Source organism: Bactrocera neohumeralis, chromosome 2 (assembly GCF_024586455.1).
Source record: "Bactrocera neohumeralis isolate Rockhampton chromosome 2, APGP_CSIRO_Bneo_wtdbg2-racon-allhic-juicebox.fasta_v2, whole genome shotgun sequence".
In the NCBI taxonomy this organism is placed as follows: domain Eukaryota; kingdom Metazoa; phylum Arthropoda; class Insecta; order Diptera; family Tephritidae; genus Bactrocera; species Bactrocera neohumeralis.
In genome coordinates, this window is record NC_065919.1 from 29439473 (window position 1) to 29459749 (window position 20277).

Below are 20277 nucleotides of genomic sequence, written 5' to 3' on the forward strand. Positions count from 1 at the left end.
GGATATAATTAAAACGTTGAAAACAATTCTTAATAGAAAACACAAATTGGCGAGAGAAAAAGAGCACTGAGAAAATTCTATCTGGGGCCTCTTAGAAAATAATGGTAATTCTTTAAGAGTGTTGAGTGATGTGGTTTGGTATGAGTCTAAATATTGAATTAGTTCGCATGTGGTCGTAAATGCACCTAGTAGTGAAATATTTCGTATTTTAGTATAAATCCTTACAAAGCATAAAGGAAAACATATTGTTTTACTATTATTTTTTTTATTTTTCTCTATTTCCAGTTAACCAAAAGAGAATCGATAATTAACACACCCAAATATATATTATTGTCGTCGACTTATGGTCCTCCCCAGTCATTCAGCAGCGCACCCGTCCTACTAAAATTACACCAACATTTTTGGATACTCACACCCAGTCCTCCTCATTCATCGTCTTGCGTTCACAAGAACTGGAAGAAAAAAAATTACTCGCATGCACCGTAAAATACAATGAAGTTTTGCAGCATGAACGGACCAAGTGAATCTGAAGTTGAAAGCTTACTTATGAGTCCATGCTGGGGTCCCACACAGAACGGCAGCCAAGATCAATATCTGCTCGATGGCCATAAATTACTGCTGGAGCACGATCTGGATTCGCTGCCCAGCGACACGGAACAGAAAAATTCGCTAGATGTGCTCGATAATCTGCTATTGAATACATCCTCCCTGAATGCGCTTTCCGACCTGAAACCACTACCACCGTTTACCGGCTATACGGGACACTTGTCCATAAATGGCATCTCGGGACATCATTATCATGCGATCGCACAGAGGCTACCTGATGAGAGTAACAACAATTACATACAAAGCGCCTACCAGACGAATCACACGTCGACGACCGGTAATGGCACGACGACCATACAACTGGCGGCGGCGACGTCGGGCACATCACCATTACCATCGATGACGAGTGGTGGTGGCGGTGGTGGTGCCAACAGTCATTGCTCTTCGGCCGATCACAACATAGTTTCCTCGTCTACATGCTTGCCTGAAAGCGTTCTGAGTCCGGACGCGGACGCCTGCCTAAACGATGTGAAACTGTTCGCTGATAGTCAATTAGATAGTAAGCTGTATTCAATGGCCGACAGTTGTGTTATGTCTGTAGGTGGCACGGCTGGTATTGGTGGTGGCGGCGGTGGCGGTGCTGGCGGTGGCATAGTCAACAATGGCAACGGTATGGTGGGCGGTGGCGACCAAGGCACGGATTCGTTGCACAGTAGTGTACGAATTTATACCGACGCCAAAGATTTGTCCGAATATGTAGATATGAACTCGATAGATGACATTGCGGCCATAATTGGTTCGGCGATAGCAGACACAACGGTGCCCAATCAATTGGATAAGGATGATGGTAATGACACGCGCGACTCATGGATGGACTTGGATGCGTGGATCGATGGCAATTGCATACAGCAAGATGGCAAACTGCTTGTGTCGCAACAGGATACGCTTAGTGAATTTATCTTGCCACACTCGCCCGTGCATCCGAGCTCCACGCTACAGAATTTGCTCACGCACGGCTACATGCCCTTCCTTCAGAATCGCCTACAAAATGGTCCACCACAACAACAACAGCACACGCAACAAGCAAATACAGCCACAATGAAAAGTGAAGCGCCCAGTTCTACCTCATACTGTAACGAGTTGCCGACAGCAACATCCACCTCGAGTCCGCCAGGTTCCGTTGTCTCGACCACGGACAATCTGATGATTAATCCGCGCTATCTCACAAATCCACAGCCGTACCAAGTCTCCATGTCTTCAATGAAATCCGACGGTCTCTGCAGTCCCGACATGCTGGGCAATTATCCACACACGACGACCATTACACCCACCAGTACGCCGAAAAGGAAACCTTCGCGCTCCCAAAAGAAATCCAGTCAACAACAAGCGAATGCACAGTCTAGCAGTAGCGGACTTGGACCGCAACAACTTAATGCTATTTCACCATCGTCCGTCAACTTCAGCGCCAACGATCTGTCTGGTCTGCTGGGGAAAGAGAAACCCGTGCATCGGTGTAGTATATGTAATCGGGGTTTTCTCAATAAGAGTAACATCAAGGTCCACCTGCGTACGCATACGGGGGAGAAACCGTTCCGTTGTGATGTTTGCGCCAAAGCGTTTCGACAGAAGGCGCACTTGCTCAAACATCAACAGATACATAAGAGAATTGGGCGTGACTGACACGATGCGCGCGAGGATCACGAACAACAGAGCAGTGTTGTCATGATGCACGCCAATATGCGAGCGTTCAAGCCCAAATCTTCAAAATCGTTGCGTCTGAGAGTGTCCTAAGTGTGTGCGTGTACGCGTTTGTGTTGAGAGTGCGTATTTGAATATACTCTATATATGCAAGTACTCCGAAGCTACTATTAGAGTGGTTAGCTGTTCTGTGGCTATCGCCGGAGCTTCTCCGATAAGTAGCCACATTAGAGCTACACCAAATCCGCCACAAAATAACACTCTCGGAGGCAGCGTAGTGTTCATTGAAGGCGTTGAAGTGTTGCCATCACTGCGCTGAGCGTGAAAGTGGTCATTGAGTGAGAGCTTAAAGCTTACACTCAACTACTCAATGCCTCTTTGTTAGTGTTACTCAATTCAATGTCCTTCAATGAGCGAATGCGTGTTGCGAATTCCTAAGTGTATGCCCTTATATAGAGTGTGGTGATTATTTTCTGTATATTAATTTGACTACATTTGAAAACCACTTAAATTTCATGGAATGAGAGTACAATCTTTTGTAGTTTAGTTGGTAACGAAAATACTATTACTCTGAAAACATTGTATATTTTAAGTGGCTATTTTGGAATACGAGACACGCAGTCAATATTTGTTATTCGTTGTTGTTGGTTGCTTTTGATCTCTTTAGTTTTACTCAATGTAGGTTTTAGTGCCTTTTAAGAATATGCTTTTAATAAATTAAGGCATTTAGCTCGTCATTTCCTTACACAATTTGGAAAGCCCGAAATACGTAATTTGGAAACAATAATTTAACGAATGTATGCAATAATTACTCTTTTGAGCTTTCACCATTGTTTTGGAAACAAATTTAGTTGGCTATTAGGACTATATTAAGAGGCATACATTGCAATAATTTCATTCAAAGCTTAGCGGGCGAAGTAATTTTAAATAAATAAATGAATGTTCGGAAAGCTTTCATGCAAGCTTAAAGCTTTTGAAAGCTTAAAGCTTTTTTATGTTAAAATTTGAATTTACAAGAACATAGAGTAGAAACAATTTTTTACTAATGGAATTTGAAATAATTATTTAGGTAAGCTTTCATAATTTTTTTGGACACAGATTTCATTGGCTCTGAGTACTATATTAAAATTCATATATTGCAATAATTTCAATGAGAGCTAAACGGATAAATAATTGAATCAAAGCTCGGAAAGCTTTAACTCTTTCGAAAGCTTAAAGCTTCTTTATATTAAATTTGATTTTGTATTTGATTTTTGTTTGATTTATCAGCAATTTCTATTATTTCTCCGTGGAATTATGGATAATGTATTTCATAACTAATTTTTCTGAAAATAAAAAGTGAAATTAATTAGAACTAGAGCTCTTTTCGGATATACTCCAAAGCTGATATTATATAATAATACATAATATAAGCGTTCAACAGATATTTTGACTTGGACATTGAACAAGCATTGAGTTGAGCGCTTTTAATCATGATTTCACTATATATCTGTTATTTTTTAAAATGAGAAATCCACAAATCCGAATTCGTCAAAGAAATGGCATTGGAAACTTGACTAAAAAGTACAGTTAGCGTGTGAATAGCGGTAGGCCAGCATATTAGGGCATCGTCAATGAGCGACTGTCGCGTGCGAAAACTCAAAGAGAGCACAAGCAATGTAAGAACAACGGAGCGTCCAATTGTCTTTTTGCAACTGTTGTTCCGTTTTGATGCAAGGGTGCGCTCTACCAACGAAACAATGCTGTGGAAATTGTCTATACCTTACGCACTTACAGTTATAATTAAAAAACAAAACACTGTTTAAAAAAATGTTTTTTTTTTATAAATGGAAATTTTGTCTAAAACTTAAAACAACAAAAATTATGTAAAATTTTAAAATTCTAACTTCTATTTAAATTTAAGTTCAAAGAACAGTATGTAAAAATATAATTGTTATAGTATAACGGTAATTTTAAACGAACTGTATGCAGCGAATTTCGCAAAATATAGCATGCATATGGCGTAAAGAGAGCAGAGAAATTGTACCTCAAAGTGGAAAATTATTTCATACAAGTAATTTAGCAATACAAAACATTACAAAAAACTTTCAAGTAATGAAAAAATATTTTAATTAAAAAATCGTCTACAAATAAGTTTAAAGCAATAATGTACAAACAAATATGCAATAAAGTAGTGAGTTTAATAAGCGAAGTAAATGCAGTTGCAATAAACGGCCGAAATTAATTTAATTAATTACTTTAGTGAAATTTTTGTATAATTATATAATAATATATACTTATTTGTTTAAAAAGTAAATTTATTTATGTGAAAATAAAAATTTTGTTTATGAAAAAATTGTGAAAATTTGTTGCAATCTCTAACAGCCCTGGCGGTGCGTTAAGCGTTTTTCTTGAAATCAAGATATTTATTTCAACGAAATTTCATAAAATTTTTTAAACATTTATTTTTTTCTTTGAAATTTTAGCAGTATGTTAAAGATTATTATTTTTTTATTGGTAAGTTTATGCAAATTAAAAGTGTAAAAAATAATTAAAATACATTGCTGAATCGATGATGCTTTATTTTAGTTTATATGTATCTACTAAATTTTAATTAGGCGTAATTTATAAATTGTAACTTAATTTTAATAAGAAACGCATATATCGTACTGTAAGTATGTAGCCTATGCAACTCTAGACAAGTAACCGATAAACGCACACACACAAATGCAAGCAGCAGTTGCTCAGTTAAATAATTTATGTAAATTAAATTAATGTAAAATATTTATTATTTATTTTTAATTATACACTTTTGTGCAATTATTTATTTAAATGTGTGTACCCCACCATTCCTCTATCCAAGAACAAAAGCAATTAGCTGCCTTTACCTCTTCTTCCCTTAAGTAGTTCTTTGCTAAATTAAAGAAAAATAAATATTAAAAATTGTAAATAGTTTATCGTATTTAGTGTAGTCTTAAATTAAATGAAATTATATTAAATATAAAATGCGTTGCAAACTGTTTCTGAAAATTTGTGAAATATAAATATTTTTTGCTTAAAAGACTCAGTTAGTTAGTTGTTAAACGAAGAAATGGTAAGTAGAATTTGCAATGAAAATATTTCCCTAGTGCTGCCACTTAATTGTTTCTTTAAAGCATTTTGGGACTTTTTAGACCAAGTTTTTTTCGCAAGAAATTTAAAAGTAGAGCAAATAGAATGTCGAAATAAAATATTTGTCGTCGAAGTGTCATCCAAATGTTCTGTATAGAAATTGATTTTTGAAGAAAAACAAGAAAAAACTTTGCATAGAATGCATAGAATACTCTTGACAATTAAAAGCCAAAAACAAAACAAAGAACTTGATTCTGATTAGTCGAAATGGCAGCTTTACCCAATATTGACGGCTCCGAAGAATGAGCAGCTTCTTGGGGAGAAAAGGACGTGTCTGAATTTTTCTACAATTCATAAATTGAAGGTCTAGTTGGCATATGTACAATGTACATAGATGGCGCAACCAGAATTAAATATATGATTTTTAGCAAGCCCTAATCTTCAAATGGCGCGTGTATAAATTTAACAGCTGTCGCATCATTAGTTTGTGAATTATATCATTTTGAGTGAACCAACTCTTGTTATTGTGAAAACTAAACGTGTACTTTATGTTATTCAAGAATATTATGGCGTCTGCTTTTTTATTGACTCAAAAGATTGCTCATTGAGGCGAAATTTTCTTCGAATGAAGAGATGATGAACTGAGGCCTATTTGGAAGCAAAGGGCAAATCGTACTACAAAAACGAAAAATAAACGCTATAATCATTCAATATAATTTCCAAAATTTCATGCATTCAGCATATTGCTGTAGTTTTTGTTGAAGCGGAGCACCAATCTCCATATTCATCATATTAAAAAAAATGCTGTTCCGTGTTTGTTCCGTGTTCGTTTCGGTTAGGATTAGGGAGACCCCACAAACCCGACCGTTTTGAAGTATTGTCTTAGTGCTGTTCTATGAAAAATATATGAACTTGGAATCCGACTTTGGTAACCTTTTGTTAAACTAAGCAAACATCAAAACCATATTAGGTGCCGAGTTTCGGACCAATTGCTCTAGTAATTTGTGAAAAATAAATACAGTGCGAATTCATATTAATCATTCATCTAGTCTTATAATTTCGGTGATATTATTTCAGGTTATGTTGAATTTATGCTGCATTAATGCTTTGTTTCTATGTTTCTTAAGAATCAGTGTAAAACAATAAAAATAATTCATATTTTCACTATAAAAGTATCAAATATGTATTTTATATTGTTATAAACAATTTTAAATAAATTTATTATAATAAATATACTTTTTTATTTCCTTTTCATATTTTCTAAAATTTTGAAAAATATTTAAAAATTATAAAATAAATTATTATAAAAACGTTATACAAACTTTTTTGTGGCATATTTTATGTCTATTTAATACCAGAAAATGATAAATTCCACGAACAATGAAAATATCTTGGATAAAACGGTCATTTATTTTGTCTATGTTTTAAAAGATCCATAGTTGCTAGTAGATACTCGTATGATCTATGGAATGCTGAGCACACTTTTGTGGATTAGCAACAAAATTTTTATAGCGATCTTCTTTACAAATGTGATCAAGTACCTCTCTATCATAACTTCCTCTCAATCTCTCTTCCTCATACTTCGGCAATCTGTTCAAAGTAGCAGCAACTAACAACAACTTCTTATGATTCTATATACATCTAAGTTTTTATCTAAGTACATACATATATATGCAATATATACATATATATGTATATACTTATGTTTTCAATATGTATACGTGTATGCATGTATGTGGGTATGCTGAAAAATTCCACTAAAAATACAAAACACGTTTGTAAGTGCAGAGAAATTACAACAAAATAAGCCCGAGTTGAAAAAAGTTAGTAATAGCAAGAACAATGATAGTAATAGCTGTAGTAATGGCCAACAACTATTTTAAAAGTGGTACCCATAGTTGTTGTATTTGTTGTCGTTGCTGACTGCAAACAGAATACAAATATCCATAATAATAGAAAGAGCTAAGATACACACACATGCATAAATATATATGCTTATGTGTATATACATACACATAAACAAGTATGTGTGTGTGTTGCTTTTTATTCCATGTGAATGAGTGTATTTGAATTTTTGTGTGCCACTGACCTAGTTCCGTTCATCGTTCGTTCGCCAACAACAAGAAAACAGCGCTCAAACGCTGTAAAAAACCAGCAACAGTAGATGGCGACTTCAGAACTGCAACAATAACAACAACAACATCGGATGCAAACACTGGCACTAACTTGTCTAAGAATTGATGATGAAAGCGGGTGGGTGGGGGCACACCATTACTACTGCTAGTAGAAGTGCTAAAAGGAAAAAGCAATAAAGAAAGTAAGCAAAAATACAAAAATAACAAAAGCGTCGAAACGAAGAATTTCTGTCGAAGCGTTGGCTGGCAAAACTTCATTTACCATTTACTTGAATAATAGCGAAAACATGAGCAGCGTGCAAAAAGCTCAAGCTCGTACATACATACATGTATATATGTATGTATGTATTAATGTTTGTATTTTTATTTTTGTGTGCTGAGACGCAGGTATTTATTTCGTGCGCAGAAAAAAATATATTATTTAGCGAAATTGAGGTAGAGTGTGACCAAGGCAAAGCTATATTAGTAGCTTAACTTCTTCTTCTTAATTGGCGCAGACACCGCTTACGCGATTATAGCCGAGTTAACAACAGCGCGTCAATCGTTTCTTCTTTTCGCAACGTGGCGCCAATTGGATATTCCAAGCGAAACCAGGTCCTTCTCTACTTGGTCCTTCCAACGGAGTGGAGGTCTTCCTCTTCCTCTGCTTCCCCCGGCGGGTACAGCGTCGAATACTTTCAGAGCTGGAGTGTTTTCGTCCATTCGGACAACATGACCTAGCCAGCGTAGCCGCTGTCTTTTAATTCGCTGAACCATCAATCCAATCCATCGGCTCCCTCCGCTTTGTTGTTCTTCAGGCGGGTAATTGCTATTCGAACTTCTTCAGGGTCGGGCAATGGAACGTCTGCTCCATCGTCATCGATTGGGGAATCGGGTTCGCCTTCTCCTGGCGTTGTGCGTTCACTGCCATTCAGCAGGCTGGAGAAGTGTTCCCTACATAATTTAAGTATGCTCTGGGCATCGGTGACTTGATCACCTTTGGGGGTTCTACAAGTGTATGCTCCGGTCTTGAAACTTTCTGTAAGCCGCCGCATTTCTTCGTAGAATTTTCGAGCCTTACCCCTGTCGGCCAGCTTATGAAGCTCTTCGTACTCACGCATTTCGGACTTCGGACTCTTTCTTTTTCTGTCTGCAAATGCGTCTCGCTTCCCTCTTCAACTCTCGGTATCTATCCCATCCCGCACGTGTAGTGGTCGATCGTAACGTTGCGAGGTAGGTAGCCTGTTTTCTCTCCGCTGCGAGACGGCACTCCTCGTCGTACCAGCTGTTCTTTTGCACTTTCCGAAAACCAATGGCTTCGGTTGCAGCTTTACGTAAGGAGTTTGAAATGCCGTCCCACTGTTCCCTTATACCGAGTTGTTGACGAGTACTCTCAGAGAGCAGGAGTGCAAGCCGAGTAGAAAATCATTCGGCTGTCTGTTGTGATTGCAGCTCGACGTCGAACCTTCCTTGTGTTTGGTGGCGTGCGTTTTTTGCTGCACAGAGGCGGGTGCGAATCTTGGCTGCAACAAGATAGTGGTCCCACTCGATATTAGGACCTCGGAGCGCACGCACATCTAAAACACGGGAGACGTGTCTTCCGTCTATCACAACATGATCGATCTGGTTGGTAGTTTTTCGATCCGGAGACAGCCAGGTAGCTTAATAAATCTTCTTATGCTGGAATCTAGTACTACAGATAACCATATTTCGGGCCCCGGCGAAGTCGATCAGCCTCAACCCATTTGAGGATGTTTCCTCGTGGAGGCTGAATTTACCGACCGTAGTGCCAAAGATACCTTCTTTGCCCACCCTGGCGTTAAAGTCGCCAAGCACGATTTTGACATCGTGGCGGGGGCAGCTCTTATAAGTGCGCTCCAAGCACACATAAAAAGCATCTTTGGTCACATCGTCCTTCTCTTCCGTCGGGGCGTGCGCGCAAATCAGCGATATGTTGAAGAACCTCGCCTTGATGCGGATTGTGGCTAGACGTTCATTCACCGGAGTACTCGGCGACAGAGTCCACCACGAATCCCACACCAAACTTGCGCTCCTTTATATGGCCACTGTAGTAAATGCCACAAGTACCTACTCGTTTCTGTCCTTGTCTCGTCCATCGCATTTCTTGGACGGCGGTGATGTCAGCCTTTGTTTTTACGAGGACATCAACCAGCTGGGCAGCGGCACCTTCCCAATTAAGGGACCAGACATTCCAGGTGCATGCCCTCAAATCGTAGTCCTTATTTCGTTTGCCATGGTCGTCATCAAAAGGGGTGTTTCTCATCCGAGGCTGTTCGTAGTTTTTCATTGGAATAGTTTTTTACGTGGCGGATCCCAAACCCAGCGCACAACCCTATGTAGGGGATATCACGCCTTCTCACTTTAGCTCGCCTTCGAACGGATGTTTTTAGGCTACCCAGAGGATACTTGGTCAAAGACCGGAAGTCGTGAGCTGCTTGAGTCATATGTAAAAGAATCGTTTCTGGCCACTCCCAAGTGAATGGCGATCAGAGAGCTTTCCTCACTTGCGTGAACTTCTACACATGACATGTAGCTTAACTACATACATATTATATACAAAAATCTTATATTATCTTTTTTAGATACAAACATTTATATATGCACATAGATTGCAAATATATATACAAAACATATTTACTTGTCTCAAAAATGAATAATTTTTTTTAAATATTTGGAAACTCATATTTAATAATTTTTAATACTATTTTACCAAAATATTAATGCGCATGAAAAGTCAAATGTCATAAGTCTTAAAAGCCCTCTCCAAGGACCACGCCAACCTTTTGAAAATTATTCGACCGTAGACGAGTCATGTGTAGAAGTTCACGAAAGTGAGGAAAGTTCTCTGATTGCCATTCACTTAGGAGTGGCCAGAAACGATTATTTTACATATGGCTCAAGCAGCTCACGACTTCCAGTCCTAGGCCAAGTATCCTCTGGGTAGCCAAAGACCATACGTTTGACGGCGAGCTAAACTAAGGAGGCGAAACATCCCCTCCACAAGGTTGTGCGCTGGGCTTGGGACCCGCCACCTAAAAAACGTGCCCAATGAAAAGTAAAATTCAGCCTCTGAAGAGAAACCCCCCTTTTGATGACGATCATGGCAAACGCACAAAGGATAACGATTCAAGGGCATGAACCTAGAATATCCGTTCCGTTAATTGGGAAGATGCCGCTGCCCAGCTGGTTGATGTCCTCGTTAGAGTGAAGGCTGATATCACCGCCATCCGAGAAATGCGATGGACGGGACAAAGACTGAGGCGATTAGGTCCTTGTGGCATTTACTTCAGTGGCCATATAAAGGAGCGCAAATTCGATGTGGATTCGTGGTAGGAGAGAGACTCCGTCGCCGAGTACTGTCATTCACCCCGGTGGATGAACATCTAGCCACAATCCGCATCAAAGTGAAGTTCTACAACATATCGCTGATCACCAACCAGATCGATCATGTTGTGATAGACGGAAGATACATCTCCAGTGTTTTAGACGTGCGTACGCTCCTAACATCGGTACAACGTTATAAGGGAACTATGCCAGGAGAAGGCGCACCTGATTCCCCAATCGATGACAATGGAGCAGACGTTCCATTGCCCGACCATGAAGAAGTTCGAATAGCTATCACCCGTCTGAAGAACAACAAAGCGGCGTTGGCCGATGGATTACCGGCCAAGCTATTCAAACACGGCGGCGAAGAACTGATAAGGAGCATGCATCAGCTTCTTTGTAAAATATGGTCGGATAAAAGCATGCCCAACGATTGGAATTTAAGTGTGCTCTGCATAATCCACAAAAAATGAGACCTTACAATCTGCGCCAACTACTGTGGGATAAGTCTCCTCAACACCGCATATAAGGTTCTATCGAGAGTATTGGGTGAAAGATTAAAGCTCACCGTCAAAAAACTGACTGGACCTTATCAGTGTGGCTTTAGACTCGTGAAAAGAGAATCGACACACACCATCTCGTCGTCGATTTCAAAGCTGCATTTGACAGCTACAGACGAAAAGTAGCTGTCTTAATCCCGCGATGTCTAAATTTGGTATCCCCGCAAAACGTATACAACTGTGTAGACTGACATTGAGCAAAACCAAAAGCTCCGTCAGGACCGGGAAGAACCTCTCCGAGCCGAGGTTTCAGACAAGGTGACTCCCTATCGTGCGACTTCTTCAATTTACTGCTGGAGAAAAATAATTCGAGCTGCAGAACTTAATCGAGCAGGTACAATCTTCTATAAGAGTGTACAGCTTCTGTCGTACGCCGATGATATAGAAAAGAACTAAGACTAGATAAGGAAGCGAAGCAGATGGGTCTGGTGGTGAACGAGGGCAAGACGAAATATCTCCTGTCATCAAACAAATAGTCGTCGCACTCGCGGCTTGGCTCCCATGTCACTGTTGACAGTAATATCTTTGAAGTCGTAGATACTTTAATCTATCTTGGAACCAGCATTAACAACAACAACAATGTCAGGCTGGAAATCCAACTCAGAAAAACTCTTGCAAACAGGTGCTACTTTGAACTGAGTAGGCATCTGAGAAGTAAAGTCCTCTCTCGACGAACAAAAACCAAACCCTATAAGTCACTCATTATTCCCGTCCTGCTATAGGGTGCAGAGACATGAAAGATGACAACATCTGATGAGTCGACGTCGAGTGGAGAAAAAGGTTCTGCGGAAGATATAAAGTCCTTTGCGCATTGGCCGCGGCGAATACCGCATTATATGGAATTATGAGCTGCATGAGGTATACGACGACATTGACATTAATTAAGAGACAGCGGTCATGTTGGAAAGACCAGGTGGAGAGGGACCTGGCTTCGCTTGGAATATCCAATTAGCGCCACTTTGCGAAAAAAGAAATCACTGGCGCGCTGTTGTTAACTCGTCTTTAACCGCGTAGGCGGTGTCTCCGCCAGTTTTGTTTGTTTTGTGGTAGTGGCAATGATCCAATTCCGCCCAACCCTCCTTGTATCATCAAGTTATCGCAAATGTAACTTCCGTAAGAAAACGAACAGACAGACAGACAGGTTCTCACTCGGAATTCAATTCGTCTCGTCATATATGTATGTATATATTTACGAAACCCTACATCTATCTAGGTTAGTTTGAGGTGATACGTTAGAATCTGCTATCTTTATCGATTGTCCAGTGAGAATTTCATGATATTTCATTGATTGGAAGTGAAGTTATTGCGTTTTAAGTGTTAGTATGTTTGTGTTATCAGTGCGAATATGAGCTTCGAACAAAGAGTCAACATTAAATTTTGTTTTAAAATTGGTAAAACTTTTACAGAAACGTTTAAATTGAAACAAGTTTACGGGGACGATTGCCTATCCCGTAGTAGAGTGCACGAGTGGTTTCAACGTTTTCAAAGTGGTCTTGAGGACATAAATGACGATCAACATGTGGGCCAATCAAATTCCGTGATCACCGGAAATTCCATCGAAACTGTGCGTGAATTCATCAAAAATAAGCCGAAATCATCATTGAAATTCATGGAAATGGAATTGAACATCTCCAAAACATCGATTTATCGCATTTTGACCGAACATTTGGGTTTACAAAAGATGTGTGCTCGGTTTGTTCCGCACAAATTGACTGACGACCAAAAATTGCTCAGAATCCAACATTCGAATGATATCGTTAAAGAGGTTTATTTGACCAAAAATCACATTTAACAATTATCCACTCCCCGTATTTACCTGATATGACACCGTGCGACTTCTTTCTTTTCGGAAAAATGCATTTGCCCATGAAAGGAAAGCGTTATGCAGACGTAGAGGCCATTCAAAAGGCTTGCACCGGCATACTGACCGCCATACCGTCCAACGAGCTAAAACTCTCGTTCGGCATGCTTTTGGACTATGCAAAAAGCTGTATTAAAGCAGAAGGAGACTATTTTGAATAAAATAAATTGATTTTGCCAAGAAAACTATTTGTTCTGTCTTTTTTTAAAGTCCTGTTTACTTTGGAATGCACCTTGTACAAACAACCGTTAGGTGTACAAAACTATTATACTCTGCAGCAACATGTTGCTAGATTATAAAACTATATATTCTAAGTAACATAAACGTAGTTTTGAAGATATAACAGATGACTTGGATATTTGTTACGGATTTATACATTATATTCTGTTTGACGTTTGGAATGTACAGAAGAGCGGGTCCAAAAAGGATATGGTAAAGGCATCTATCATCTCACATAAATAAAACCAAAAACAAGCAGCAACCTTATTCGTCAGACTTTAAATTATTTTTCTGGTGACTTTGAAACTCGTACCACATAAATTTTTTTATCGGATTTTTATAATTACTATTAGCTCAATGTCGCTAAATTCTTTTATAGCAAACAATAAGAAAAAGGTCTAGGGGCTATATTCGAAGTTCAACCATTTGCTTTTGCCCTAATTTGTGGCGCAACGTTGGAAGCTTCTCAAAATATAGACTTCATAGCTTTGCCTGCGGATTGTTGTGCTCGTCCCCACTTTGAATTATAGCATAAACAGCCAATTCCGCCCCTTCCTTCCACAGTTGCCGACCGTAGCGAGCAAAATGTGTCAAAAGTTGAGCACGTAGAAATCAGCCATCTTTTTTTTTGTTTTCATTTGAACAATGTTGCCATTGCTCAATACGCATATATAGTTTTGTACACATGTAAGTTTTCAATTACAATTTTTCATAATGTAAAATATCAGAACTGAAATCAAACTATTAAAAATAGTTTATGTATTTATAAATAATGGCACTCGACACTGATTTTGAGTTAGTTTAAGAAAATTTCAAAAATAATGGAGACAATTTTTATAATTACTATAGTATATCAAGACGGTAACCCTGTGTTGTGAGGAGCAATCAGCTGACACTTTTCTACGGGAAAAATCCAAATACGGTGGAAATCTACGGTATCCTACGGTAAACGGCCGGTAGAAGCGGTGTTGGCTGATCTTTTACATATTTATCATATTTAAGATAGGTCGTATCAGCTGATTCGGGCTACGGTTTTGCGGAATTCGCTGTTTGCGCTCTTAGTTTCATAGCGTGCTATCCAACGGGAGGACTTTCGATTAAAATTCAGAGTGAAATTAGAAGAAATTATTTTAAAATGAAAAAATATTTTTATTTCGATTAAATTACTTTAGACATTGTTTAAATTTTCATTCGGTTTCATTTCTACTCTTCCATAACAGGGCACTGGCCATTTGAGGAACATGCGTCCAAAATGGGTATGCCCTACAACGACATCTGCCGAGGCTGCGGAGTAGCAGGGAACAAGGAAACAATTTTCCACTTTCTCTGCGAATGCCCAGCTCTAGCACAGATCCGACACAAAACACTTGGAGCCCATCAAGCAACAAACCTTGAATGGATTTCCACTAAAAGCATATCAGACATACCTAGTTTCATCGAAACCTCAAAATGGTTTGAGAGAGAAGGTGAAACGTAATAGCAGAATAGCAGGAGGTTCTACGAATAGTGTATCAAAATGGCACATCAAGTGCTAATTGACCCCGATAGATAACAGGGCTGCACTCCTACCTACCTACCTACTCTTTAAACAGTTTTACACAGAGCTTTCGCATGCTCAAATATACATGTATCGATGAAGTAATCCTTGTTGGCCAGTTATCCCAAAGTAAATTCAGTCTACATTCACTATACTACTGTTTTCAAATTGAAAAGTAAATTTTTAATTTATACTTCGCGTGTTTTTCGAATCGATAAATTTTTTTTCTGTAAGTTGGTAGTACTGTTAGTGACATCTATGCTAAATTTCACGTCAAAATATTCATTAGTTAGGCTATTCAGCATATTCACATGACCACTCCGAGGACACTATTTTGACTCAATTGAGGATATAAAAGCTGAATCGGAGAAGGCTCTGATGTCCATCAGGACGAAGAATTTTTCCAAGTGCTATGATGACTGGAAAATTCGTTGGCATAGGTGTATTGCAGCGGGAGGGGATTACTTTGAAGGAGATGAAATGGACAAAATTCACCTTTCATTTTGATCACATTAGTATGTTCCAAACACATACTAAATTCTAAATCACACCGAATCAACTAATAAAATTTTCATATTCAAACAATCCTTATAATTTTGTTCCATCAAAAATAATTTAATAACAGTTGGTCAATCTTCGTCCTTCACTTGTCTCTTTCTGCTACAGTCGAAACTTCGTTAAATTAAGAGAAATATTGTGAAACAATGGAAACCTCTGGTCTAATTCAGGTTGAAACATTTCCTGGATGCATACATCTCCAACCCTAGTCGAGTTTTTGTTCAAATCAACACTCGAAATCTCTCCACCAGAAGAATTTATGGAAATTTATAAAAATGTGTCTAATAGTTATAAAAAATAACGGTTATAAAAAACCCGTTTCAGAAAACGATTTTATTCGATAATTGTTTCTCCGAACGTGAAAAACAATTATTATACCCTGAACAGGGTATATTAAGTTTGTCACGATGTTTGTAACACCCAGAAAGAAGCGTCGGAGACCCTATAAAGTATATATATAAATGATCAGTATGTTGAGCTGAGTCAATTTAACCATGTCCGTCTGTCTGTCTGTCCGTCCGTCTGTATATATACGAACTAGTCTCTCAGTTTTTATACTCTCGCAACAATGTTGCTATGGAGAGTATTATAGTTTTGTTCACATAGCGGTTGTTTGTAAGTCCTAAAACTAAAAGAGTCAGATATAGGGTTATATATACCAAAGTGATCAGGGTGACGAGTAGAGTCGAAATCCGGATGTCTGTCTGTCCGTCCGTCCGTCTGTCCGTCCCTCCGTGCAAGCTGTAACTTGAGTAAAAATTGAGATATCATGATGAAACTTGGTACACGTATTCCTTGGCTCCATAAGAAGGTTAAGTTCGAAGATGGGCAAAATCGGCCTACTGCCACGCCCACAAAATGGCGGAAACCGAAAACCTATAAAGTGTCATAACTAAGCCATAAATAAAGATATTAAAGTGAAATTTGGCACAAAGAATCGCATTAGGGAGGGGCATATTTGGACGCAGTTTTTTTGGAAAAGTGGGCGTGGCCCCGCCCCCTACTAAGTTTTTTGTACATATCTCAGAAACTACTATAGCTATGTCAACCAAACTCTACAGAGTCGTTTTCTTCAGGCATTTCTATATACAGTTCAAAAATGGAAGAAATCGGATAATAACCACGCCCACCTCCCATACAAAGGTTATGTTGAAAATCACTAAAAGTCCGTTAACCGACTAACAAAAAACGTCAGAAACACTAAATTTTACGGAAGAAATGGCAGAAGAAAGCTGCACCCAGGCTTTTTTTAAAAATTGAAAATGGGCGTGGCCTCGCCCACTTATGGACCAAAAACCATATCTCAGGAACTACTGAACCGATTTCAATGAAATGCGGTATATAATATTTAACACCCTGATGACATGTATGAAATATGGGTGAAATCGGTTCACAACCACGCCTTTTTCCAATATAACGCTATTTTGAATTCCATCTGATGCCTTCTCTGTATACATTAGGAACCAATGATGATAGCGGAATAAAACTTTACACAAATACGGTATTTGAAAAATATATAAATGACGTATAATGAAATCTCGATTATCACTTTATCATGCGAGAGTATAAAATGTTCGGTGACACCCGAACTTAGCCCTTCCTTACTTGTTAAGATATCCTTTTGAAATTTTGCAGACGTCATTTTCTCTTCAAGAAACTGCTCATTTGTCGGAACTGTTGATATCGGATCACTATAACATATAGCTGCCATATAAACTGAACGATCGGAATCAAGTTCTTGTATGGAAAACTTTCACATTTGACACTGTATCTTCACCAAATTTGGTATAGATTATTTTCTAAGGCAACAATGTAATCTCCGAAGAAATTGTTCAGATTGGTTAACTATAGCATATAGCTACCATACAAACTGAACAAATAGTTACTAAAAGAAATGCACCTGTGAAGGGTATATTGGTTTCGGTGCAGCCGAAGTTAACGTTTTTTCTTGTTTTTACTATAACTTAGACTCTTCGAATACAATTATATTCTTTCTCTTGCCCTTCTCTCGCCAAATACTTATATGGTATGTACTTTCTTTGCGAAGTCCTCATAATGACTTTAGCTTAGCTATAGCGGCAAATGCTTCCTAATATAAACTCCTATATATACATATATAACAGTTGGAAACCCGAAAAAAACTAATTTTCTGAATTTTTTTTAGAATACTTTAAAATGTAAGGATCCAAAAATTTGTACAAAAAAAATCGATTTTTGACCAAAATTTCGGTCTTAAATTGTTTATAAAACAATAAATATCGGTGAGAAAAAAATCTTGGTTTAATTACTAAAAAAATATATTTCAGAGGCTCGTGCTAAACTTAAAATTTGAAACAAAGTGGCTTAGCTGCTTTCGAGTAACGTTGGTCCCCTAATTTGAAAACACTATTTTGAGAAAAACGCGTTCAAAGTTTGGCCTTGTACTTCCAAGCACTCTGAAACGCCTTTTCAAATTTGCGTGTAACTTCGGAAATATTCACCGGAACGATATGAAATTTTCTGTTTGTATTCTTAAATACTTATATATACATGTACAAAATAAAAAATTGGAATTTTTGAAAATTCTAACTGTATATAACCCCCTAACTCTACAGCAATGATAGAATATCAAATTTGTGATTACTGCGCTCTATGATCAGCTGTTGCATGTGATTGCTACATTTCACCCATGACTCAAATGACTCCTTATCTCACTTCACGCCTGACGCCATCACCTCAAACACATTTCAATCATTCTATGTTCTTCACACAGTTTTATTTTTCTTCTTTAGTATCTACTTTATTATATCTGTTGTTTCTTCATGTAATTAAATTTTACTTGGCCGCCTTAATTATATCATTAAAAGCGCATTAAAGCGTTTACGATGATTCATTCACACCGGATTTATATTGGACCATTATGCTTTGTTGCTTTTTTATCCAATTATGAGTAAATGTGATTTCAATTTTTCTGTAGCAACAAAAGCAATAATAGAATAAATCAATTTTATCACCCGACAATTAGACAAGCCTCATCTTTCGACCCATTCACGGTAGCTACGACTTGAACCTCAGCTTGAGCTTCAACACCAATTTAAGCTGCAATCTCTTCTTCTTCTATCTAAGTATCTTCATCAGCTCTGTATGATCGCTCTTTCGTATTTGCTTTTATTTTTTTCCATTTCGTGGAGTCTTAGCTTTGTGTTTTGGTATTGCATTTCTTTATGGCTGCCATTTGATTCTTGTTCGCGTCAAGTTTCTTTGTTGTGCTTTTATTCAACCGTTTGTTTGTATGTGTTTTTTAAATTAATTAAAACTGTTCGTTAAATTACGATAATTGTTCACTTTCCCTTGTAAGACTTAAATACTTAAGTGTTTCTTTTCTCATTAAGACGATTGTGGGGAAAGGTAAGTCTGTAAGAGTCTTTAAGCGGCATTTAAAGATGTAACTGTAAACATTTATTCTCAACCGAGCGCATTAATTTTCTAAAAAATATGGCTGCATTTAGTTATATAGCAGAGCATCTTTATAAATACATACTATAGATTTCATTTATATACAACTAATAAAACAGAACTCAACTCTGTGTTGAAATATTCGTCGGTGGGGGTATGTTAAGGTAATAATTTTGTCTAGACTTAAAGAAAATTTTATTTAAGAATATCAAATGGTCCCACTTTTAAGATAATTATAAGAAGTAATCCATTTCGAGACTCCCTACTGTTTTAAAGAAAAAACAAAGAAACTTCAAGCTTAATGGAAAATATTTATTATCATTCGAAAGAACATTCTTTGACATTTAGTTTTGTAAGATTATCTCTTTCAAATGGTGGATGCGACTACGTCTCAGCTGGTACATCCGTTGGGTCCAATTTTCGATGACTCGTTCGAGCAAAATGTGAAATTACATTCTTCCCGAAGTGTTCTCTCAATAAATCCATTGATTGTTTCGATGTGTGGGAAGTGGCACCGTCTTTTTGAAACCAAATGTCGTCGAAATCACAACGGGCATCATTTTTGAAGAAATATGGACCGATGATGTCACCGGTTCACAAACCACAACAAACCGTTGTTTTATCTGGATGAAATGGAAGCCCTTGAATCTCTTCAGGTTCCTCTTTGTCGCATTTGGGCGATTTGCAGCAAATTTGCTTGTATATACATATACCCATTGAGCCAGAAACAGTTCTCACCGCTGAGCAAAATTTCATTCGAAAATGTCGGATCTTCTTAGAACTTTTTAAGAGGCCATAGACCGAAGTGATATCGCTTGGATGGTTGAGCGGTTTTTGTTCAGTTCAGTTTTTGCACAAGCTGTATTTGTGTGCTTTCAATTTAAGATTTCGATGTAAAATGCTCAAGTCGTTCCACGGTCTTTGTGTACACTCTCAGCTACTGTTGCTATATTGTATTCACTGCGTGAAGGACGTGGCCTATTCGGTCAAATATTATCCAAAAATAAAAGCTGGATCTCAAGATGGGTTTCGAATAGTACGCTCAGTAGCCCGAATATGTTGACTATATGTTGAGCGAAGCGCGCGAAACATACTCGTTATAGAACGTGAATTTTCGTATTAAAGTTGAACGATTTGTAAACGTTGTTCAGGCGTAAGTCTTTCCGTGATGAAATGCCAAACAATACTGAAGAAAAATAACATGACAGCTTGCCACGACTCATATATAAATAATATAATAAAGATATGTTTGTAAAAAACATAGTTTGTAACAAGTTTCCAAGATTTTGCACCGATATTTTTTGCTTGATTTAA

At 37.9% G+C, this 20277-nt stretch overlaps 1 protein-coding gene across 1 annotated transcript; it reads left to right on the forward strand.

The window, feature by feature from the left end:
- Positions 1 to 492: 492 nt before the first annotated feature.
- On the forward strand, positions 493 to 2226 carry LOC126767942 (ichor). Its single transcript, XM_050485771.1, has one exon. It carries the CDS (start codon positions 493 to 495, stop codon positions 2224 to 2226), a length of 1734 nt encoding a protein of 577 aa, XP_050341728.1.
- Positions 2227 to 20277: the final 18051 nt, after the last annotated feature.